This window comes from Scyliorhinus torazame, chromosome 21, assembly GCF_047496885.1.
Source record: "Scyliorhinus torazame isolate Kashiwa2021f chromosome 21, sScyTor2.1, whole genome shotgun sequence".
NCBI lineage: Eukaryota > Metazoa > Chordata > Chondrichthyes > Carcharhiniformes > Scyliorhinidae > Scyliorhinus > Scyliorhinus torazame.
In genome coordinates this window covers 93,013,514-93,039,766 of record NC_092727.1, presented here as the reverse complement: position 1 = coordinate 93,039,766, position 26,253 = coordinate 93,013,514, and the positions used below count along the sequence as shown (strand labels likewise).

General features: G+C 45.8%; 1 protein-coding gene across 4 annotated transcripts in view; it reads right to left on the bottom strand.

Moving 5' to 3' along the window:
* adam11 (ADAM metallopeptidase domain 11) overlaps window positions 1-26,253 on the bottom strand; it is a 256,822-nt gene that overhangs the window by 104,964 nt on the left and 125,605 nt on the right. For all 4 annotated transcript variants that reach the window (XM_072487068.1, XM_072487070.1, XM_072487069.1 and 1 more), the window contains exons 8-12: window positions 23,749-23,816; window positions 21,283-21,357; window positions 19,522-19,590; window positions 14,242-14,408; window positions 1,112-1,196 (exon numbers count right to left, since the gene is read on the bottom strand). In XM_072487068.1, the coding sequence (XP_072343169.1) occupies window positions 1,112-1,196; window positions 14,242-14,408; window positions 19,522-19,590; window positions 21,283-21,357; window positions 23,749-23,816 (464 nt within the window). The remainder of the gene's footprint in view (window positions 1-1,111; window positions 1,197-14,241; window positions 14,409-19,521; window positions 19,591-21,282; window positions 21,358-23,748; window positions 23,817-26,253) is intronic.

The window sequence follows — 26,253 nt, the reverse complement described above, 5'->3', positions numbered from 1 at the left end:
TTCTGGGGCCACGTGCAGATGGAGGCCGGCCCGCCGATCGGTGGGCCCTGATCGCGGGCCATACCCCACCGGAGGCCACCCCGGTGAAGGAGCCCCCCTCCCTCCCCCACAGGCCACCCCTGCAGAGTTCCTGCCGGCAGCGACCAGGGGTGGACGGCACCGGCGGGAACCTGTCGCATCGTAGCGGCCGCTCGGCCCATCCGGCCGGAGAATCGCCGCTCGCCGGTTCTCCGAGCGGCCCGGTGCGAATCGCGCGCCGCTGGTTTCCGGGGGGTGGGAGAATCGCGTGCGGGGGTCGGGGCAGCGTGGCGCGATTCGCGCGGCACCCCAGCGATTCTCCCACCTGGCGTGGGGGGGAGAATAGTGCCCTACATCTCTGAGGAACAAACGGTTTAGCCGATTGTCAACTGGAATAAGTGGAAAACTCATGATCCCCTCAAAATATGCGCAACCTGGGGACTTACTTAAATGTTTGCATTGACATTTAGAATTCTTTGGCAAATCATTTTGCTGCTCACACAGTAAGAATTTTTTCTGTTGATGAGCAGTATGGGACATTGCACAGTTGCTGAATGGCTACACTGAGGGATCGAAGGCACTGCATACATGGTCAGATCAAATCTGCAGGGTAGAGTTTTGTCTTCTGCACCTGGGAAGCTATATGGCAGAGCAAATCATGCCCCCCACACCTCCTGATTTTCAGTGTACTGCTGTCAATGGATTGTAAATCAGGCAGGTTCGATAAAGGACCTTCATCAGTTTACCACAGAGGCAGTGGAGACCCACATCAGCCCTTGTGTGTGTCTCTTTCGTGCTCCTGTTGCACCCAGTGCTGAGTTTATTTCAGTCTCTGATTTGTCAGCCAGACATCAGTAATGCATCAAACTGGCTGTTCCTTGCCATTGCCTGGAAGGACCCTGTGACAGGAAGGTTAACAGTTGGTGTTAAGCGCCGGCTGTACAGATCACAAGGGAGGATTTTAAAGGTAAACAGAAATAAAATTTTGGTCATGAGTCCACAAGGGTGGAATATAATTTATGTTAAAATGAATAGGGGAAGAAGATAGAGATAGAACGGCAACATTAGTGAACAGATCAATGAAATAACAAACCTCACTAATCCCTCCTCCTTTAGACACAGAGCAGATTCCTCCAATGTAGGCTGTTGCACTGTGACTACACTCAAATGTACGGCCTCTGTGGAGGAAAAACCAGAAGCAAAGTCAAACTGGGAACACGCCATTACCTTACTGTCATTACAACACAAAGAAAGAACTCATGGTGCACGGGATGACATATTAACATGGGCAAAGGATTAGTTGGGAAACAGAGGGCAGAATTTTCCATTTTTTCGTCTAAGTGCTGGACCAGGCAAGAAAAGTGGTGCGCAGCTCGCTGGATGCACAGCTGGCTTCTCTTATTGTCCAGAACCTGGAAAAAATAAATCCTGGAGGCTTGTCCCATGCCATCATGCTAGAGGCGCGGGCCCTGAAAGAGCTGGCAACGTCGGCTTGCCAGAGATCGGGCAGCATTTTTAAAGGGACCAAATGCACGGTTGCTAAATTTGCTAATGGCACATAACTAGGTAGGAAAGTAAGTCATGAAGAGGACGCAAGGGATATAGATGTGTTAATTGAACATGGACAAAAATTTAGCAGATTGAGTATAATGTGGGAAAATATGAACTTGTCCACTTTGTCAGGAAGAATGGAAAAGCAGCATATTATTTAAATGGAGGGAGATTGCAAAACTCTGAGGTACAGAGAGATCTGGGTGTCCTGGTACATGAGTCACAAAAAGGTTAGTATGCAGGTACAGCAAGTGATTTGTAAGATAAATGGAATGCCATATTTAGTACAAGGGGAATGGAATATAAAAGTAGGGAAGTTTTGCTACAGTTGAATAGGAACCACATTAAAGGGGAGGCAATGGCATAGTGGTTTGTCGCTGGACTAGTACCCAGAGACCCAGGGTAATGCTCTAGGGATCTGAGTTTGAATCCTGCCATGGCAGATGCTGAGATTTTGAATTCAATAAAAATCCGGAACTAAAAGTCTAAAGGTGAGCATAAAATCATAGTCAATTGTCGTAAATACCCACCTGGGTCATTAATGTTCTTGAGGGAAAGAAATCTGTCGTCCTTACCTGGTCTGGTCTATATGTGACTCCAGATGCACAGCAATGGGGTTGACTCTCAAATGCCCTCAGGGATGGGCAATAAATGCTGGCCCAGATTCCATCCCATGAACAGTTTTAAAAAAAATCTGGAATACTGTGTCAAGGTTTTATTTATTTATTTAAGAAAAGACGTATTTGCAGTAGAAGCAATTCAGAGATGGTTCACTTGACTGATTCCTGGGATGGGGGGGGGTTATCTTATGAGGTAAAGTTGGACAGGCTGGGCCTGTACGCATTGGAGTTTAGAAGAAAGAGAAGTGACCATACTGAAACATACAGGATCCTGAGGGTCTTGACCAGTGGATTCTGCAAGGATGTTTCCCCACATGGGAGAGATCAAAACTAGGGGACACAGTTTAAAATAAAGGGTCTCCTATGTAGGATGGAGATGAGGAGAATTTTTTTCTCTCAGAGGGTTCAGTATCTTTGGAATTCTCTTCCAAGAAAGCATTGGAGGCTACGTCATTGAATATTTTTAAGCCTGATGTAGACCGTCTCCCTTGCCAGTCAAGTTTCTACGGTTATCGGGAGATAGGCAGGAAAGTGGAGTTGAGGCCACAATCAGATCAGCCATAATTTCATTGAATGGCAGAGCAGGACTTGAAAATCCTTCCATCTTTGTCAGACTCAAAAGTCTTACTGCCAAACCCGCTTGCTACAGACCTGGCTTCTCCCATTAATTACATCATCTCTATCCCACTCAGATCCCATGACCTGCTTACCTAAGTTTAAACACAATGTCTCAAATTACCTACCCACAGGGAACCATCCAAAATACACAATATAATATATGTAGCTTAACCAGGCTTTTAAAAGCTTACTGCAACAAATATAAAATACAATATATATACTCTAACTTCTTACAAACATATGAATTATGTGATGAATGTACGTTCATACTTAGTGAAACATGTCTTGTAACCCATTATATTCTCATTACAGGAATGATTTTACATCTTCCCCACTGTCACCAGACTCCTAAATGACTCTCTTATGGACTGATTTCATTAACACTACACCCTGTATGCTTCATCCGATGCCAGTGCTTTTGTAGTTACATTGTATATGTTGTGTTGCCCAATTATGTATTTTCTTTTATTCCCTTTTCTTCTCATGTACTTAATGATCTGTTCAGCTGCTCGCAGAAAAATACTTTTCACTGTACCTCGGTACACGTGACAATAAACAAATCCAATCCAAACATTTGAAAATTTGTTTGAAGGGCTAGTTTAAAATGTATACAATACTTTCTAAACTCAGATTGTATGATAATGGACTAGTTAGTGTGTTCGCTACTTCCTGCAACATTGGAACCAAGCTACCAAGAAATTTAGTGGTCCAGTAAATCTAAATCTCTTAGTTTGTTTAAAACGATTAATTAATTCTTGATGGTAATAAAATTGAATTATAAAGTTCCTGGGAATAGTACATATCTAACTTGTGGGAATAACCAGAATTCACTTGCAATTCTGACCGTGAGGTAACTAAGTCATACCATTATGACTGACGTTCCACAGGTCTTTATAATGAATCTTGTACTATCTTTTTGGGCTATAATGTCACAGATTATAAGAGACAAGTTTACTTGAATGGCTCTTTATCCCCATTGTTTGACAGTCAGCTGTAATCACATGTTTAACTTGATATCTGTCTGGGTACCAAACCAACTCTGAAGTATTGCTAGTTCTGCATAAAATCTTGACATAAGCAAACATCTGGCATTTTCTAAGGGGAACAAATGTGCACAGGTACACTTATCAGAGACCAGCACATTCAGAGAATATGACTTATTTGTTACACTTACTGTCAGCTCACAGAGTGGTCTGATCTATTCCAATTGTTGGTAGCCTGGGTGAGGTTTGTTGTATATCAGTGCAAATGTCAGTCATTGTTATCCACGCTCCTTGAACGAGTGAAACTACACTCTTATGGGTAGGATTTTAAGGAGTGCCGTGTTCCCGAATCTCCTAGTTGGGAGCCCGCCATTTCCCTGCAACCATTTGTAGTTTGGGCGGGTGTTAATTGGCTCAGAGCGACACTGTCACCCCATCTGGGGAGGACGTCCTGCCTTAGACAGCTGCCGGCCAGTCGGATTGGCCAGTAGCTCTGTAGTCCCGGCAGTGCAAATTTGAACAGTGGCCATTGCTGGAACTACAGCCAATCCCCAAAGTTGAAGTGGTTATGGAAGCCGGACTGAAGGGAGGACTGGGTATTGGTGGGGGCAGGCTGGCAGCCACCAGCGAGGGGTGTAGTAATAGAAAGGGCTGGGTTTGAGATGCCAGAGGGAAGGATGTGTGTGTGTGGGGGTGGGTGGGGGGTTGGGGTTACATCCTCTCATCATCCACTCTCTCAAGCCCCCTCAAAATATATCTTCTATTGAGGTGAAATAAAATGGGGTTTAACTGCATTTGGTAGTGCACTGGTTAATGTGCATGTAGAATATTCCTTTTGTTCATCATTTTAACAATCAGCAACACAATTAAAATAAATAGATTAATAACCATGTTGAATGCGTGCAAATGAATTTTATCCAGTCATGTTCAACAACCATTAATTATTGCTGAGTTAATTGTTTCAGATGCTTTGATAGCTTTTTAGACAAAATAATAAACTTTAATCAGAACCACCTTGCATCAGACCAGAAGACAAAGGAGCAGAATCAGGCCATTCGGCCCATCGAGTCTCTTCCGCCATTCAATCACGGCTGAAATATTCCTCATCCCCATTCTCCTGCCTTCTCCCTATAACCCCTGATCCCCCTATTAATCAAGAAATCTCCTCGTTTCTTAAGAACACCAGATTTGTGCTTGAGATGCTGTTACCTACTGGGCTACAGACCAAGAGCTGGAAGGTGGATTTAGACGGAATAGTTTTTTCTTAGAACATAAGAACTAGGAGCAGGAGCAGGCAATTTAGCCTCTCGCGCCTGCTCCACCGTTCAGTATGATCATGGCTGATCTCATTATGGCCTCAACTCCACCATCCTGCTCATTCTCTGTAACTCTTCAACCCATTACTAATTAAAAATATGTCTAACTCTTCCTTAAATTTACTCATTGAGCATCCGCTGCGCAGGGGTAGGGAATTCCACAGACTCATGACCCTTTGGGAGAAGTAGTTTCTCCTCATCTCTGATTTAAATTTGCTACCCCTTACCCTGAGAAATGACCTTGCATTCTCGATTTCCCCACAAGAGGAAGCATCCGCTTCACGTCTACTTTATCCATACCGTTTATCATCTGATATCTCAATTTGATCTCCCCTCATTCTTCTAAACTGTAGAGAGTATAGGCCTAAACTGTTCAATCTCCACATCAGACAAACCTTCCATCTCTGGAATCAATCTAGTGAACCTCCAATGCCACTATATCTTTCCTCAAATAAGGGGACCAAAACTGTGCACAATACCCCAGGTGCAGTCTCACCGATGCCTTGTACAGTTGCAACAACATTTCCTAACCTTTATACTCTATTCATTTAGCTACAAATGCTAACATTCCATTTGCTTTCTTTATTATCTGCTGTACCTGCATGCTAGTTTTCTGCAATTCATGCACGAGGATACCCAGACCCCTCTGCACTGGAGCCCACCATGAGGTCTCCCCCCATTTAGGTAATAAGTCACCTTTCCATTTTCCCGACCAAAATGGATGACCTCACACTTATCTACATTAAACTTCACAATATCTACATGAAACTTGCCACTCACAATAGTCTCCCGATTGATGCCCACTCACCTAGTCTATCTATATCAATTTGTAAGGTTCTTATTTCCTCATTGCAACTTACAGTCCTACCTATTTTAGTGTCATCTGCAAATGTGGCTATAGAACCTTCTATCCCTGTATCCAAGTCGTTAATATATACTGTAAATAGTTGAAACCCCACTAGTTACATTCTGCCATCCAGAACGAAGACCCATTTATCCTGACTCTCTGTCTTCTGTCAGTCAGCCAGTCTTCTATCCAAGCTAATAAATTGCCCCTAACCCCATGTCACATAACTTTGTGTATTAACCTTGTGCGGCATCTTATCGAACTCCTTCCGGAAGTCCAGATATACTACATCTATAATATCCCCATTATCCACTTGGCATGTTAGATCTTCAAAGAATCTAGCAAATTTGTCAAACTTGATTTACCCTCCATAAAACCATGCTGACTCTGATGGATTGTATTTTGGCTTTACTAATGTCCAGTTTGCATTTCCTTAATAATGGATTTTAACAATTTCCCCAAAACAGATGTTTAACTAGTCTGTAATTTCTGTCTCCCTCCCTTTATGAATAACATTCGCACTTTTCCAATCCACTGGAACCTTTACCATGTGCAGGAAAGTTTGGAATATTCTAACTAATGGATCCACTATCTCACTGGATAAAAGCAAATTACTGCGGATGCTGGAATCTGAAACCAAAGAGAAAATGCTGGAAAATCTCAGCCAATTCTGGCAGCATCTGTAGGGAGAGAAAAGAGCTAACATTTCAAGTCCAGATCACCCTTTGTCAAAGCTGATCCACTATCTCCGCTGCCACTTCCTTTAACACCCTAGGATGTAGGCCATTAGGCCCTGTTGACTTGTCTACTTTCATTCCCAATAGTTTGTTGAGTACTGTTTCTCTATTGATGTTGATTGTTCTAAATTCCACCCTTTCTATTACCTCTGAATTGCCCGTTCCTATAGGGATGGTACTAGGGACTACCAGCACGAAAACTGAGGCAAAATATTGATTTAGCATCTCCGCCATTTCTGCGTCCCCCACCGGTTTAATCTTCCAAGGGCTACATTCACTTTAGCTACTCTCTTCCCTTTTATGTACTTATGGAAGCTTTTGCTGTCACTTTTTAATATTTTGTGCTAGTTTTCTTGTGTAATTTACCGTAGCTCTTTTTATTACTTTTTTTAGTAACTCTTTGTTTATGTTTGAAAGTTTCCCAATCTTCCAGCCTGACTGGCCTTTGCAACATGGTATACCTTAGTTTTTGTTTTATATTGTCCTTAACCTCCTTGCTTCACCATGGATGTTTTTTTTACCCCTCTTACTGTCTTTCTTCCTCTCTGGAATATATTTTAGTTGTGAGGAATTGAGTATCTCCCTAAATGACTGCAACTGCTCGTCAGCTGTCCGCCCTTTTAGTGACTCCGAGAAGCAGTTGTGACCCCACTGATCCTGATTTATCCAAGTTGCCATTCCTCATTAATTGAAGTAGTAACAGAATGTTTTCCTGGCCTATTTTTTTGCCTGTTGCATTTACCAAACATATACCGTGTAAATTCATGAATCCTTCTATTAGGAAGCTTCATCTCACTAGAGTGTGTGGGACTACAGTTTAAAAAAATCTTTGCACACTTTTGTCCGCTTGGGGAGTAGAGGGGAGGTATTGGAAGGATTCTTGGACTGATTATCAGGTCATCAAACCGTGTCATGAGCACGCCTTCTGTAGCTAACAAGTCCTGGCTTGTCTTGCGCCCGGAGGCTTCTGGCCCAGAGGTAGGGACGCAACCCAGGACCTCCACTAGAACACTGTCGCACTCAAACTCTGAAATCGGCTTCCTGCTGATGGAGCCTCTGTTCTAGTGACTCATGATTGCTAAACAAGAATGGCAAATCGACTACGAGGTAACGTGGAGCTACCCCTTCCTCATTCCATATACTTGAGCATTGTAATGAATACCCAATTCCTTTTGTAGAAATAGGCTGTTATTAGCATTCAGAAGAAATTATTTACAATGTGGCAAAATGGTGCAACAGAGAAGGACAAATGACTGGTCTTTGATTGGATACTCAATGGCATTGACCCAAATCTATAGAAGACCAGGGGCGAGATTCTCTCAGCCCGGGGTCGGGCCAGAGAATCCGTGTGACCGATGTGAATCGCGGCACGCCACCGGCACACGATTCTCCGCAGAGCAAAGAATCAGCGCCATTGGCGCCGGCGTGATTGGCGCGCCGCCGGTCACGGTCCGCTCTAGGCGGCCGACCCACCGATTCTTGGGCCAGGAAGGGCAGAGCAGCCATTGTGGAAATGCCAAGGCACACCGGCGCCGTCCACCCTGCTCTTAGCCGGCGGAAACTCAGCGTTGAAGGGTCGGGTGGCGGCGGCCTGTGGGGGGAGAGGGGGTATCCGATCCCGGGGGGGGGGGGGGCTCTGATGTGGCCAGGCCTGCGATCGGGACCCACCGATCGGCGGGCTGGCCTCTCTGTCTCCCGGCCTCCTTTCTTCTGCGCCGACGCCTGTACTCCTGCGCCATTTTGGGTTGTGGCCGGCGCGGACAAGGGAGTCACCGCGCATGCGCGGATATCGCGCCGGTGGGACTGCGCTTGCGCGGGTTCGCGCCGGACCTACTGCGCATGCGCGCATCCCCCGGCGCTCATTCCACGGCCGGATCAGCAGCTGAGTGGCGTGAACCACTCCAGCGCCGTGCTGGCCCCCTGTCGGGGCCAGAATTGCTGATCCTGGGGCCGTGTTGACGGCATCAACGCTTAGCCTCAGGATCAGAGAATCCTGCCCCAAATGTGAAGCCAAGCTGGAACTGCTGAAACAACAAGCAGAAGCAACAGTGCAATCCCAGAAGTGTCGTGGCTTCAAAGCTGCATGTTTGCATGTACAAGAATCGCCGATTTTGCCATTTTACTGATTCTATTTGAAATCGCTCCACTTCAGAAAACTCCTGCTGATCTTTCAATTTTCAAGAGGAGGGAGAGTTGTTTGACCACAACATCATACCACCCACCGGCAGGTTCCCCTCCAAGTCAGATACCCTTCAGGTAAAGTCATGGAGTTCCCTCCTGAACAGCACTGTTAATGTACCCACACCACAAGGACTGCAACGGTTGAAAGAAGGCTGGTTTGCCCAACACCTTCTCAAGGGCAATTAGGGATAGGCAATAAATGCTAGACTTACCCACATCCCATAAATAAACAAAAATGTTCTGCAGTCTGCTTCGTTTCAGCAGCCGAAATGCACCCTACTCAGATATGAGTTAATTGTATAACTTTACTCGGATATCTTTAATATGGATGGAGGTGTGAAGGGCAGTATTTATTTATTTTTTTAAACGCATTTTATTAGGGCAGATATTTTTTTAATGTTTTCGCCCCTAATGGGGCAACACACAGAAAGTCCACTTCTGGCACAGCCCATCAACCAGATTCAGAGCAACTCAAAAATATTATCCAGATTTAAGCTCATCTATGGTGATAATGCAATTTGTCAGAAGTAATTCACAGTGGTGCAGTGCTGTGATTAACATTCAGTACAGTCTTTGGACACCATTAGTATTAGCGCCGCTAAGTAAGGTGCTCTCTCTAAAGTGCAATGAAAGCTGGCAGCAGGGTGCGATTGACGGTTAACCAGAACATCTGATTTTTTTCAAATACATTTTACTAAAATTAGCTGCTGCAATGGTGTCTCTCAACTGTCCTCTTGCCAGATACTAACTGGATTCCATTAAATAATTCAAACATATTTTTACTGCAGTTCAAAATGAGACAAAGCTTTTATCATTAATCAAAATGCTCTAATGCAGATCCATATTATATACCGTCACTGAAAAGGAACCTGGTGCTGTCAAGGTGACTGAAGTAGCCTACTCTTTCTCTTGTTCATTTTTTGAGGCAAAGGTGACCATTCATCACCTGAGGTGATTGGTAGGTTTCCGATGGGCAAGTGGGTGACTGCTGAGGCCAATCTGTGTCCGAAAGATTCTGCTGCAAATGTGACAGGATACTACAGATTGAGTTTGGACATGTTGCTGGCTCATGATTTTCCCTTCTTGCTTTTTCTCTCTGCCTCTGGTGTGTATTTGCTTTCAAAGGATTTTGCGCAGTTTTTTATTTGATTGCGTCAGGGACAGCAATCCTGAGTGAACTTTTTCCAAAACCTGACGTCAATATCAAAACTCCCAAACTTCAGAGTGTCCCAGTAACGTTTTCTTTGGCCGTCGTGACATTGCACCCCAGACTCAAGCTCTCCATAGATTCGCTTTGGTAAGTGTCAGGCATTCTGGCCACATGACCAACCCACTTCTCAGTTGTGACTGTCTCGATATGGTGTGGACTAGTGGCATGCCAGCTCGGGTGAGCACCTCAGTGTCCTGTATTTTCTTCTGCCACCTGCTCTTCAGAAGCTTCTAAAGACAGTTCAAGTGAAAGTGGTTGAGCTTCTTGACATGATGCTGGTACACAGTGTGTGTGTGTGTGTACATCAGACTGGGCAGGACTATCACTGGGGAAAATGTAAACATATGACGCCACAGAGGACCATAGGCTGCTCGCCCCCTTTTTGAGAGAGAGCTGACTGGTGATAATTTAACCTGAGGGTCACCACACCTCAGGTGAGGGGCAAGGTTGAGAAGGCGTTGCCTTCATGAATAGCCTCAGCCGGATTGGGAATTGAACCCGCACTGTTGGCATCACTCTGCATCACAACAAGCTGTCCAGCCAACTGAATTAACCGACTCCCAGCATTTTCTCTTTGGGCAGGAATATTGATCCCACAGCCTTTCAGTTTAGTAGGCAGACTTACTCATCATTCCGAGACTGATGGTTGAAGTCTGCCGAAGGCTAAGCTTGCTTTGGTAATTGCTGCATGCGTCCCGTAGTCAGTAAAGTCAGATTGAGAGAGTGTGCTGGTGAGATAAGTGAGCTTATCCACTGATGATGGGTTATGGTTATGGACTGAAAGCTTAGGTTCGAGATGGAGCTTTCCTAGAACAGGCTGGTACATTAGTTCAGTTTTCTTCATGCTGATCGTAAGGCCCAGGTTGTTGCATGCATTGGAGAACAAGTCCATTCTACATGTTATGTCCAGCTCTGAATCAGCACAGTCATCGGCAAAAAGGATATCGCAAATTATGCCTTTGGATAACATTGCCTGGAATCGACTCAGATTGAGAAGCTGCCCGTCCATGTGATATTGGGGCGGGATTCTCCCCTACCCGGCGGGGCGGGGACCCCGGCAGGATGGCGTGGCGGGAACCACTCCGGCGTTGCGCCGCCCCAAAGGTGCGGATTTCACCTTGAGGGGCTAGGCCCGCGCCGGAGTGGTTGGCGTGCCGCCAGCCGGCGGGAAAAGCCTTTGGCGCCTCGCCAGCCGGGGCCGAAAGGACTTCGCCGGGGGGCGGAAGTCCGCGCATGCGCGGGAGCGTCAGCGGCTGCTGACGTCATCCCCGTGCATGTGCGGGGGGGGGGGGGGTGGGTTGTCTTTTCCACGTCAGCCATGGTGAAGACTGTGTCGATGCAGAGGGAATAGAGTGCCCCCACGGCACAGGCCCGCCCGCGGATCGGTGAGCCCCAATCGCGGGCCAGGCCACTGTGGGGGCACCCCCCGGGGCCAGACCGTCCCCCGCCCCTCCCCAGGACCCCGGAGCCCGCCCGTGCCGCCTAGTCCCGCGGGGAAGAGAGGTGGTTTGATCCTCGCCGGCGGGACAGGCGTTCCAGCAGCGGGACTTCAGCCCATCGCGGGCTGGAGAATCGCCGGGGGGGGGGCTCGCCAACCGGCGCGATTCCCGCCCCCGCCGAATATCCGGTGCGCGAGAATTCGGCAACTGGCGGGGGCGGGATTCACGCTAGCCCCCGGCGATTCTCCGATCCGGCGGTGGGTCGGTGAATCCCTCCCCTGATTTCAATACCAGGATCGCCATCATGGAGGCAGTGGACTGCATGTTGGACAAAAACACACTGTTTAACTCCACTAATGACTGGGAATGGGGAGGGGGGTGGGGGGAGACTCACCGCTATCCAGGACAAGTGCAAACATGCCATATGGAACTGGGGAATCAGTTTGATGAATTTCTCAGGGCTGCTGAATTTCCCTATTTCTTTCCAAAGGCTCTAATGGCTGACTGCATCAAAGATCTTGGTCAGGTCAATGGACCTGGGGTGGCACGATGGCACTGTGGTTAGCACTGCTGCCTCACAGTGTCAGGGACCCAGGTTCAATTCCGGCCTTGGGGATTGTCTATGTGCACTTTCTCCCAGTGTCTGTATGGGTTTCCTCCGGGTGCTCCCAGTCCAAAGATGTGCAGGTTAGGTAGATTGGACATGCTAAATTGCCCTGAGATTGTCACAAGATTGGCCAGTTCATTTCAGCCTATACAGGTGGACAATGGAGACATTTTCGTATTCTTGCGGGATGGTTCATGCGGGATGGTTCATGATGGTTCAGCAAGATTCTTGACTTCTAGCCTTGTAGGCCTCTGCTGGGAAAGCATCAGCTCCTGAGGTTTGCTGCTAGTCACGAGCTTGATTGCCTTCGTCTTTTCCAACAGCATGGGAGGGCGGGGGCCATCAAGGGAGCAATTGATGGTAACCTGTGGCAGCCTATTGAGCGATTCTTCATCGATGGTTGAAGGTTGACTGAGTATGTGGTTAAAGTCTTTCTAGAATTTGGGCTCATTCTATTGACACCAAGGATTGGTGATGAACCAGTAAACTGGGCCAATAGAGAGATTTCAGAGCATAGAAATCTTCCAGTCTTTGTGGTCTACATATGACTGAAGTTGAACTCAACAGCCCTTTTCAGGGCCACAAGGCTCACCTCCCTAGTATATGGAAAGGGCTAAAAAGGTGCCCTAAACATTGTTTGCTTCACCTCCCTGGACAACAGGCCAGGCTGCAGGTAGAACTGATCCCATCACATGGTCATCAGTCAGTCTCAAAGAAAAGCAAAGGTGACACCGGTCAGAATTGGATCATGGAACATCTGCACCCTCATGGATAACAACGATACAGCTGCCAGACCTGAGGGAAGAACTGCTCATCGGTAGGTACAATGTCCAGATCACTGACCTCAGTGAGACTTGGTCACCTGAGGAAGGTCAGCTCAAGTAAATCAGTGCAGGATTTCTTTCTTTTGAAATGGCTGTGGCAAAAAGAGAACAGCATAGGGGCAGCACGGTGGCGCAGTGGTTAGCATTGCTGCCTCATGGCGCTGAGGTCCCAGGGTTCGATCCCGGCGCTGTCTGTGTGGAGTTTGCATATTGTTTTGCGTGATTTTCGCCCCCACAGCCCAAAAAGATGTGCAGGTTAGGTGAATTGGCCACACTAAATTGCCCCTTAATTGGAAAAAAATAATTGGGTACACTAAATTTATTTTAAAAAGCAAACAGCATAGGCTTTGTTGACATAAACCATCTTGTCAGTAAGTTGCCTTCCCAAGGGCGTTCAGATGTCAGATTACATTATTGCCTCATTGCTCCATTCATTTTCTCACAGAGGGCAAAGGACAAAGGCTGCATCCATTGCAAGGGTATGGTTCCTTAAAATAGGAAATGCTAGAAACATGCGGCATCTGTGGAGGAAGGTCAATTGTCTGAAATGTTAACCCTACTTTCTTAGGAACATAGGAACTGTTGGATGTGAAAAGGCCTAAGTGCATCTAGTTCACTTACCACCACTTAGTCACCCGATACAAGGATAATGGAGTTGTTGACTAATCAAAGCAACCAAAATCCATCAACAAAGTTATGACTCGAGGGATACCGCAGTGGTGGAGGGCTTTGGAACGATGAACGTAAAGTCACCATTTTCCTCAAAAACATGGTGCACTTAAGTCACTCATGGAGATCAGAGGGGGGGGGGGGGGGGTGGTGGAATAATCGCTCCTGTGGACTCACCATGCCCTGTATAACTGAAGCTTACCATCCTTACTTTTCTGTTTAATTCCTCTCATATAAATGCGGAGCATTCCATTAACCTTCTTAAGTACTTATACCTGCATTCTAACTTTTTGTGCCTCATGTACTAGGACACCTAGAGCTCTCTGCACCTCGGAATTCTGCAGCTCTGCTTAGGCTCTTCCTGCCAAAGTGAACAATTTAACATTTTCTCACATGATCTTATTTAATGGCAGCGCAGGCTCGAGGGGCCGAATGGCCTGCTCCTGCTTCTATTTCGTATGTTCATATGTGTGTTCGGAAACAAACAAGACAACTGCAATCTTTTGTTAGCAGAAGGGTAATTTCAAAGATCTCTACCAGCATTTCAAAACTACATCCATTGTAAAAAGTACTTTGGAATGTCCCTTTTTCTTAACAAAATCAAAACCTGATGAGACTTACGAAAGCATGTGAAAGGCGTCACTGCGTTCTCTGACAGAGTCTCTTCTGTACTTCATGAAATCTCTCAGCGTCACCAGTGGATTTTCATTGATATCCATTTTGTTGCCAGAGGCCCAAGTTTCCATAGCAACCAGTACAATCCGTGTATTCAATTGTTCCTTATAAATCTAAAGCATGAAAGGAAAGCATGAGCAAACAAAATGCAGCTGATATCAGGCACGCATCCCTCTCTGTTAGAAGTATGTTTTGAATATTCACTGCTCATGTGTGATTCGAGTTTTGGACCAGAATCTCTGGGTTTATAGTGCAAGAGAGGCGGATCAAGAACTTTCACACAATCTCTTCCTTTAACATGGTTCTTTTTGATCATTTTTTCTCTGAGCAAGTGTTAATGTTTAAAGCATGTTTAAAGTATTTGCCCAAAAAGATTCCACCCGTTCCATTTTTTAAACGTTGATTATCTTTTTTGGGGGGGGGAGCAGAAATTATTATTTTTTAAAAATATTTTTATTGTCCTCCTTTTTCACATTTTCTCCCAAATTTACACCCACCAACAATAAACAATAATCAGTAACGCATGCAATGTCAATCTCCATATCAATAACAACAATCCCATCCTCCCACCAAACTCCCAAACAGCAACCCCATGTTAACATAAACAAATAACAAAAGGAATCAGGAATCACCCATAGTCAGTCACCATTAACACATACAGTTCGTCTCCCTCCCCCCAACCCTCCCAACTACCCCCATCACCCATGTTCGATGTAATCCAATTCTCGAAAGTGCACAATGAATAATGCCCATGAGTTGTAGAACCCCTCCATCCTTCCCCTCAGTTCAAGTTTGACCTTCTCAAGAGTCAAGAATTCCAGCAGGTACCCCCGCCACGCCACGGCACAGGGTGGAGAGGTTGATCTCCATCCCAACAAGATCCGCCTTCAGCCGATCAACGAGGCAAAGGCACACTCCAAGTTCACTCAATCACATGCCTTTCAACATTTGATAATAGCACGGCTCGACTAGGAGATGCCCAAAATCAGCCTCAGCATTTCACTCAAATTTTCTTTCTGTAATAACCCCCCCATCTCCTCGTGGATCTTGTGGAATATGAGCTTCCCCGCTAATGGGCGGAGGCACATCCAGCTGGGGCTCATGGGAACTGAGTATAAAGGCCAGCCCGGACACAGACCGGCATGTTGGTTGTCCCAACCGCACTGTGTAATGTAAATAGTTCGTTGCCATGTGACCAAGATTAAAATCTACGTTACACTTTGTGGTAGTCTGTAGAGAGGTATTACGGTACCTGGTAATGCTGGAACACCATTGGTAGATTTTGTATGTTTCCTATTGGTCAAGCTGTATGGTAGCTCCGCCCTGCAAGGCGGGGTATAAGAGCCCTTGCCGCCCCAGCAGCCTTAGAACATAGAACATAGAACAATACAGCGCAGTACAGGCCCTTCGGCCCACGATGTTGCACCGAAACAAAAGCCATCCAACCTACATTATGCCATTATCATCCATATGTTTATCCAATAAACTTTTAAATGCCCTCAATGTTGGCGAGTTCACCACTGTAGCAGGTAGGGCATTCCACGGCCTCACTACTCTTTGCGTAAAGAACCTACCTCTGACCTCTGTCCTATATCTATTACCCCTCAGTTTAAAGTTATGTCCCCTCATGCCAGCCATATCCATCCGCGGGAGAAGGCTCTCACTGTCCACCCTATCCAACCCCCTGATCATTTTGTATGCCTCTATTAAGTCTCCTCTTAACCTTCTTCTCTCCAACGAAAACAACCTCAAGTCCATCAGCCTTTCCTCATAAGATTTTCCCTCCATACCAGGCAACATCCTGGTAAATCTCCTCTGCACCCGCTCCAAAGCCTCCACGTCCTTCCTATAATGCGGTGACCAGAACTGTACGCAATACTCCAAATGCGGCCGTACCAGAGTTCTGTACAGCTGCAACATGACCTCCTGACTCCGGAACTCAATCCCTCTACCAATAAAGGCCAACACTCCATAGGCCTTCTTCACAACCCTATCAACCTGGGTGGCAACTTTCAGGGATCTATGTACATGGACACCCAGATCCCTCTGCTCATCCACACTTTCAAGAACTTTACCATTAGCCAAATATTCCGCATTCCTGTTATTCCTTCCAAAGTGAATCACCTCACACTTCTCTACATTAAACTCCATTTGCCACCTCTCGGCCCAGCTCTGCAGCTTATCTATATCCCTCTGTAATCTGCTACATCCTTCCACACTATCGACAACACCACCGACTTTAGTATCGTCTGCAAATTTACTCACCCACCCTTCCGCGCCTTCCTCTAGGTCATTGATAAAAATGACAAACAGCAACGGCCCCAGAACAGATCCTTGTGGTACTCCACTTGTGACTGTACTCCATTCTGAACATTTCCCATCAACCACCACCCTCTGTCTTCTTTCAGCTAGCCAATTTCTGATCCACATCTCTAAATCACCCTCAATCCCCAGCCTCCGTATTTTTTGCAATAGCCTACCGTGGGGAACCTTATCAAACGCTTTGCTGAAATCCATATACACCACATCAACTGCTCTACCCTCGTCTACCTGTTCAGTCACCTTCTCAAAGAACTCAATAAGGTTTGTGAGGCATAACCTACCCTTTACAAAGCCATGCTGACTATCCCTGATCATATTATTCCTATCTAGATGATTATAAATCTTGTCTCTTATAATCCCCTCCAAGACTTTACCCACTACAGACGTGAGGCTCACCGGTCTATAGTTGCCGGGGTTGTCTCTGCTCCCCTTTTTGAACAAAGGGACCACATTTGCTGTCCTCCAGTCCTCTGGCACTATTCCTGTAGCCAATGATGACATAAAAATCAAAGCCAAAGGTCCAGCAATCTCTTCCCTGGCCTCCCATAGAATCCTAGGATAAATCCCATCAGGTCACGGGGACTTATCTATTTTCAGCCTGTCCAGAATTGCCAACACCTCTTCCCTACGTACCTCAATGCCATCTATTCTATTAGCCTGGGGCTCAGCATTCTCCTCCACAACATTATCTTTTTCCTGAGTGAATACTGACGAAAAATATTCATTTAGTATCTCGCCTATCTCTTCAGACTCCACACACAATTTCCCATCCCTGTCCTTGACTGGTCCTACTCTTTCCCTAGTCATTCGCTTATTCCTGACATACCTATAGAAAGCTTTTGGGTTTTCCTTGATCCTTCCTGCCAAATACTTCTCATGTCCCCTCCTTGCTCGTCTTAGCTCTCTCTTTAGATCCTTCCTCGCTACCTTGTAACTATCCATCGCCCCAACCGGAACTTCACACTTCATCTTCACATAGGCCTCCTTCTTCCTCTTAACAAGAGATTCCACTTCCTTGGTAAACCACGGTTCCCTCGCTCGACGCCTTCCTCCCTGTCTGACCGGTACATACTTATCAAGAACACGCAGTAGCTGATCCTTGAACAAGCCCCACTTATCCAGTGTGCCCAACACTTGCAGCCTACTTCTCCACCTTATCCCCCCCAAGTCACGTCTAATGGCATCATAATTGCCCTTCCCCCAGCTATAACTCTTGCCCTGCGGTGTATACTTATCCCTTTCCATCATTAACGTAAACATCACCGAATTGTGGTCACTGTCCCCAAAGTGCTCTCCTACCTCCAAATCCAACACCTGGCCTGGTTCATTACCCAAAACCAAATCCAACGTGGCCTCGCCCCTTGTTGGCCTGTCAACATATTGTTTCAGGAAACCCTCCTGCACACACTGTACAAAAAACGACCCATCTATTGTACTCGAACTATATCTTTTCCAGTCAATATTTGGAAAGTTAAAGTCTCCCATAATAACTACCCTGTTACTTTCGCTCATATCCAGAATCATCTTCGCCATCCTTTCCTCTACATCCCTAGAACTATTAGGAGGCCTATAAAAAACTCCCAACAGGGTGACCTCTCCTTTCCTGTTTCTAACTTCAGCCCATACTACCTCGGAAGAAGAGTCCCCATCTAGCATCCTCTCTGCCACCGTAATACTGCTCTTGACTAGCAGCGCCACACCTCCCCCTCTTTTGCCTCCTTCTCTGAGCTTACTAAAACACCTAAACCCCGGAACCTGCAACATCCATTCCTGTCCCTGCTCTATCCATGTCTCCGAAATGGCCACAACATCGAAGTCCCAGGTACCAACCCACGCTGCCAGTTCCCCTACCTTGTTTCGTATACTCCTGGCATTGAAGTAGACACACTTCAAACCACCTACCTGAACACTGGCCCCCTCCTGCGATGTCAAATCTGTACCTGAGCTGCTGGGGGAAACATCTAGCTTATTAAAGCCTTCAGTTGGACTTCAACCTCGCTTTAATGGTCATTGATCGTGCATCACACTTATTCTGTGCAAAATGACTATCTCTCATTATTCAGAAACAGGGGAGATAAAGAACACACAGTGATCAAAAGGCACTGCTTTTCATCTAATCGTTTTATCAACATATGCACATTCATACACCATATGAGTACTGAGATCACATGCCAAAGGTCAGCATTTATTACTCACTTTTCATTTACTACTGGTACCCGACCCTATATCTGGGAAGCTCGGGACCGGACATGTGCCGGATTTGAGGATCTTACGGATTTTGGGTCTTAGGCCTACCGCGTACTTTATTAAAATAAAGTATGAAAAATAAAGAATAATGGGATTTTATTCAAATTTCTACCCCAGAGTGCCAGCTACAAATGTAGCCAGCTTTCAACCCCTTCTGGATTTTACAGCAATGGTATCTGTAATTAGAAATTAATCACATCTCAGATCCCTTATGATCAAATCTGTCCAGCGGCTAATGTAATGATCTCTACTGGCCAGGGAAAAGGCTATAGCATCCAACACCTCTGATGTACTGGCTCACTGAGAACGCAAACCTGTACTATATCACTTCATGTAAAAGTAAAGGATTGCTATCTTTTGTCAAGTTGAATAGGGAAACGTCAATGGACGGGATCATGGATTGAGCGAGTTACTTCAGCAGTGTTAGAAATTGACTGAAAATCTGACTAACTAATAATTGAGACCTCCGCATTGCCAGGCACAAAGGCTAAATAGCTAAAAAGGTCTTGGAAAGTGGGGCTGCTCGGCCCACTATCAGATGGTTTGGAAACCTTGCTACGCTGTGACCAACAGAGCATCCCTATTGCCTTATCCAAGCATTGCATTTGATAATTTATTATTACACAGGAGGACAGTGATTCAAATTGAAGTACTTACAGCATCGGCAAAATTCACAACGGATTTAGCAAAATTGCTTGTGAGAGTGGCAGAACGTTGCTTTGTGAACTGTTCAGAAAGAAGATTGTGTTATAATGCAAGCAGAATTAGCTGAATAAATCACTAAACAAGATATGAGCACCAATTTATTGCCAATTTTCATTTTCTAATATTAAAGCCCTTGATTTACAATAAAGAGATGATACACACCACAGTGTTCGCCATTAGAAAAAAGCCATCAATGTCTCAGGCAATAATTCAGGGATGCAATATTAATGAGAATAAAATTCTCTCCATCACAGCTGCACACACACACTTGCTCCTCATCATAATTCAGTGCCCATCTTGCAAAGTGCAGAGATGTATACTTGGAACCAGGACAACATTAGGATCAACTGTGATTCCCCACAGTCAAACGGCCTGGTAATATCCTCTTACCAGCCTCCGACACAATGAATCACTGTTTAAGAGGTCTCCGGAGTGTGGCTAGAACCCATAGCATCCCAGGAGCAACCCCCCCCCCCCTTTCAAGGATAGAGATGAACATTAAGCAGCTTATGAATGTTTCCTGGTTTCAAAGTTCGCCACAGCATTCTGTTGAAGATAATTTGTTAAAAAAAACTTGCACTCTCATGTTTTGGTCACAAGGAAGCACGTTTTAAAAGGTATTGGTTGCAAATTTTAAACAAATATACTGATAAATTGATGACTTTACCCCAATCTTTCAAAACAGGTTAAATTTTGTTTTTTGTCATCCAAGGTGAAAACTCCATGTCATTATATTTATTCAGGTTATGAGATTTAATTCTAATATGTGTTACTTGTGACATGCTAAAATCATAGGATCATAGAGTATCTACTGTGTAGAAGGAGGCCATTCGGCCCATTGGGTCTGCACCGATCCTGCGAAAGAGCACCCCACCCAGGTCCACTCCCCCGTCCCAACCCCGGAACCCCAAAGCCCCACCTAACCTCTGGACAGTAAGGGACAATTTAGCATGGCCAATTCACCTAACCTGCACATCGTTAAGTCTCTATATTAAGAAAAGCACAGTAGTCCATGACACTCACATCTTTTGTAGTCAAATCTAGATAAAGACAACTATTTTCATATTCCCAGTTTTTCCAAATTTTAGCAGCATTAATTTCAAGCAATGCAAAAAATCAACATTAGCCAGAAAAAAAATACACACCTAATGTAGTTAATGCAAAACTTGAGGTTGGATTTGTAATGTAAGACGTGGATTTACTTCTAAATAATTAGTTACCAAGACCAGTATGAATTGCACAGGCTCGAACGGCTGAATGGACTACTCCTGCTCCTAGTTTCCACACTTTTTTTAAAACGCATGTGGATAATTAACAATGGGATTGGCAAAGCACATCAGCGCAATCTAATCTATTGTATTAAGACAGCCGAGAAATAGCTGTTGCTTCAATCAGTGGATGAATGCTAGAGTGTGAATCCACTGACTGTTTTGTGCAGGGATTCGTTAATGCTATCACTGAAATTGTGAAAAAAGGAAGGTCAAACAGATGCATCGGGCGCTGTCTTATATTATCATCAGCTGCATTTTCCATGTTACTTTGTTTTGAAACAGCAACTTTTTAACCAAAGGAGATAAATTATTACCAAAACGCCAGAGGTCCCGTATCACACCACTAATAGGATAATTATTATCTGAAGACAGTCAGCAATGGTTACGAGAACTGTGGCAGCGCAGTACACGCCAACTCAAAATGAAACACAAGTTGACATACCAGGGTGTAGTCATTAACCACCATCAGCTCGATGTACTTGGTTTCTCGCAGGACAGTGTGAGGGCCTCGACGTACCTACAAATAGCAGAGAATGAAGTGAAATCTGAAATGTTAAAGCCTACCTATTATTTTAAGGGGACTTGCAAGGAAGCCTAAAAGGAATTGAGCTACATTAAGCTGACGAGGTGCACAATGTTCGGCAAGAGGAAGACTGACATTACAAAGGTTGAGCTCAGAGCAATTGGCTGGGCAGTTGTGGAGTACGTTAAAGCTGACCATGTCTGGTCTGACAGTTACAAAATTCAGATATAATAAGGAGCTCTGCAATCAATTAAAACACAAAAGTAGAGAGAGATTGAAAGCATTGGTGTAGCCTATCCTCAGTGGTGACTGCCAGGATCAGCACGGCTGAATTTAGTGCACTGGGCAATTGAAAAGATTTATTCTCAATGCTGCTGCCTTAGCAGCAAATAATGGGTGCAATTTAATGGAAAAACAAGAGAGTCCCGTTTTGGGCGTGTTTAGCTGGGTGTTTCCCGGATCTTGCGGCACCAAGAACGACCCCGCTATTAAACAGGACACTGCTTCTTTTTCGGGACTCAGCGAGGATGCCCCACTGAAGCGGCCCTTAGACCCATTTCCTGCACAAACGAGCTCAGCTCGACAGTGCAGCAAGAGATCGGGGCACTATTTTTAAATGGTGCTCTGACCTCTTGACCCTCCCCCCTTCGGCCCCCGGACCCCTCCTGGTCCTAATTAGGAAGTCCTCGAGCCCCACCTCATAAAGGCAGGGCACCCCTAGTCCTGAATCCTGGCATGAGCAAAATGCCACCTGGGCACCATGGCACTGCCCAGTGGCACCCAGGTCACACTGCCAGGGTGCCTGTGTGTCACTGCCAGGGTGCCTAGCTGGCACTGCCATGGTGCCTGGCTGACATCAGGAGTGCCTGGTTTCTGGTGCGGCATGCCGTCGGGATTCTCCGTATCACCGGCTGGTCAATGGGGTTTCCCATTGTGGGGCAGCCCCATGCCGTCAGGAAACTCCTGGGTTGCCGGCAAAACGGAGCATCCCGACGGCAGAGAATGCAGCCCCAGGTCTTTCCAAAACACTTGGCCAGAAAAAAATAAACAGACAAACGTAGTATGAGTGGGAGAGTTGCCTGATCAGTCATACTGCAGAGGATAATGGCAAACCACTTTAGCACGTTGACAAGCATAGAAAATAGGAGCAGAGGTCGGCCATTTGGGCAATCGAGCCTGCTCGGCCATTCAATGTGATCCAAGTTGATTCTCTGGCCGGATTTGCCATCCGCGCTGCTGCCGAAAAGTAGCGTGTCACAGCACGACTGGTAGATGCCAGGAGATCCCACTTCTGGGACCTACCCGGGTCGCCACGCCTCACAAGTCTAAAGTCATCTTTTGAGATGTTGTGATGTGCATCCCGCCCATTGTGGCTTTCTGGAAAATCTGCATATTAGAGTGAGACAATTAGTCTCATTCTAGCATGTGTTCCTGGGATCCAACCAAGGCATGGGATCTAACTCCCTCTCCTTGGATACATTGGCGAGCTCCGTTCAGTGTTGGTCTCCACAAACAGGAGCAACGGAATGGCACTCATGGGGGTCTCCCAGGAGATTGGTGGCCCACAGGTGCATGCCCTTTGGGCACTGCTGATGCCATGTGGGTACACTGGCACTACCAGCCTGGCATTCTGACAGTGCCACCTGGGCACCAAGCTGGCATTGTTTGCGCTGCAGTGATCGGGCCGGAGGGTGCTTTGCAGTGTGGAGGGACGTGGGGGGAGGAGACGGGGATCTCCTTATAGTGAGCTGGGGCTTGGGGAGGGTTCAGTGGTCGCGTCGGAGGGCCATTTAAAAATGGAATTCTGATCTCTCGCTGCTTTGAGGCGTTCCGGTGAGCAGAGCTCCTCAGTGCAGAAAAGGGGCTAAGTGCAGCCTCATCGGGCAGTTGCGTGCTGAGGTCCCCGATCTACCTGGATGATCTTTTGACAGTGGGGTGTTTCTCGGCAATCCGAGCGCGGGATATCACCCAGCTAATCTCGCACTATGGGACTCTGTCCCCATTTGGGTAGATTGTGCCCTCTATCTCAATGCTGCTTTCCCGCTCTCTCCCACATTGTCTGGAAATCTATCCATCTCATTTTTAGATATATTCCGTGATTGGGCCCCCCACAGACATCTGTGGTAGAGAATTCCTCAGGTTCACCACCCTCAATGAAGGGATTTCTCCTCAGCTCAGTCCTAAATGAAGCTTGTATCCTGAACCTGTGACCACCCCCCTTGTTCTAGAACTCCAACAGCATCCAATTCTGTCAGAATTATATGTTTCAATGAGATCCCCTCTCATTCTGCAAAACCCCAACGTAACCATGAACAATTCCAACAAAGGACCATGGTTGCCAATGCTCTCTTAGGTACTTCAAGGAGGAGAAGATTTTATGCTCACCTGCCGTTTGGTTCGTGCCCGTAACACTTTTCCAGGAGAGGTCTGTTGTATGTTGTTAGCAAAGCACCCTGAAAATATTTAGAGTGAAAGAATATGTCAAAAATACATCCATTCTGCAAAAAGTAGCACAATCTGGACTGGACTCATCGAAGAAAATGCGACGAGGCTCTCTCACAGCCAACGGGGAGTAAAGCAAATTGTGCCAAATGCAACACCCTTGGTTCTGGCACTGACTTCATGGGTGTGAAGTGGCACAATGCACTTGGCTGAAATACACTGTTAGATCACGATACAGAAAGCCAGAACATTTGGCTGGGTCGGCGAATCTTCAGTGACGCGTCCCGGCCAATTAGTTTAGTATCTTGTTAGTCTCCTGTTGTTTTTTAAAATAAATTTAGAGTACCCAATTCATTTTTTTCCAATTAAGGAGCACTTTAGTGTGGCCAATCCACCGAGCCTGCACATCTTTGAGTTGAAGGGGCCAACCCCACGCAAACACGGGGAGAATGTGCAAACTCCACACGGACAGTGACCCAGAGCCAGGATCGAACCTGGGACCTCGGCGCTGTGAGGCAGCAGTGCTAACCACTGCGCCACCATGCTGCCCCGTAGTCTGCCATTGTTATTGATGTTCTTCCCTCAGGTAGTTTCCTCCCTCCATCCATCATTTCCTTGTGTGCTTAGATGATGGTATCAACATTTCCATGTGTGAAACTGAGAAATACAACCGTACCCACAGAGTTAAAACAGTCACACTTTTAGGAACAAGGGCTCGTGAGAATCGGATGCTGCAGGGAATATTTTCCGTCTCAGAATAGGTGTGTTGATGTAAACATAACGGGAATAATGTTACACTACATCGAGGTTGAATAGGGCGATGGCAATTTTCCAGTCTGCTTCCGTTGAACTCAACAGAAATAAAAGTTAAGATTCACAGCTGATTCACTCACCCATTTTACAATATCGCACAAAGTCAAGATCGACCTCAAGGAGTGAGATAGGAAATTAAACTGCCACCTAATTATCTCAGCACTGTTTTACATTGTCATTCCAGGGGCTGGCAGACAGGTGCACAAAGACCCAGGATCAAGGAGGAATGTGGTGGCCGGAAATCGCAGGATTCACTTTTCCCGCTCGCAGCGCATCTTTGTCAGCGGGTTTTGCTATGGCTTAGGGTGGTTTCAATGGAAAACAAAAACTGTTGGAGGACCGGTGAATCCCGTTCAGTCTGTCACCAGGGGTTTGATGCTGCCTCCAGTAAGAGAATTAAAGCTTCATTTCCAGGAATGATTCTATACTAAGTTTTTTTTTTTGTGTTGGAGCTGAAATTAGTCTACAGTTTGGATGCTCCAGCTTTTTCAGTTGACTGTAAGTAAAGGTGCCATACTCCCAGATGACCAAAGGCTGCTTCCCCCTTCAAGGGGGAGAGCTGACTGGGGATGATTTAACCTGAGGATCACCACATCTCAGGCGAGGAGCATGGTGGAGAAGGTGGGGCCTTGATGAATAACCTCAGCCAGTACGGGAATTGAACCAGTTCTCTTGGTCGCGCTCTGCATCACGAACCAGCTGTCTAGCAAACTGAGCTAAATCAGCACCCAATGTACACTGCGCAAAATAAAGGTGGGAGTGAAATTAAGATAAATATGTTAAAATATTTATTCAAAACTTCTCCATCCATTGTGAACTATTAAGCCATTTTTTAAAAATGTACATTACCTTTGTTAAGATAATAGACTGAAGAATTTCAAACGTATTAACACATTTGTTACTAAAGTCACAGTGTGCAATCTCCACTCTCTGGGCTGTTACAGCTTGTGTTATATAATAATTATTAAATCTTCCTAAATCTATATGGAGGAGAGAACGAAAAAATAAATCTAATTAAGTGCATTATTCGCTGTACTAACTTTGGCATGCGATGTGTCCTACCGCACAAGCTCATTTGAAATGAAATGAAATGAAAATCGCTTATTGTCACAAGTAGGTTTCAAATGAAGTTACTGTGAAAAGCCCCTAGTCGCCACATTCTGGCACCTGTTCGGAGAGGCTGGTACGGGAATTGAACCGTGCTAATGGCCTGCCTTGGTCTGCTTTAGAAGCCCGTCTTTAGCCCTGTGCTAAACCAGCCCCTCAGAGTCCAACTGCAATAAACTCTTTTGTTATCCAGCACTCCACCGCCAGACTGGCAGAGTTCAACTAGTTTACATGGTTGGGCACTGTTGGTAGCAGGGGCCTCACAACACCATCTCATTAAAGGTAAACTCTTTATTATAGCCACCCACCCTTACGTCAAATCAATCCATTCTGGCCAACACCAACACAGTGGAACCCCACAAATTCTCTGGGAGCCAGAATTGTGGACAGCTCGATTTCTCAGTGTGTCGGTAATGCATTCTTTTTTTTAAAAACTAATACTAACAATAGATTGTAAATCTACCACAGTTGTTCTTAGGTTTTACATTGAAATCGTTAAATTATTGGGTCGGTTCTGGTTATTGGTGT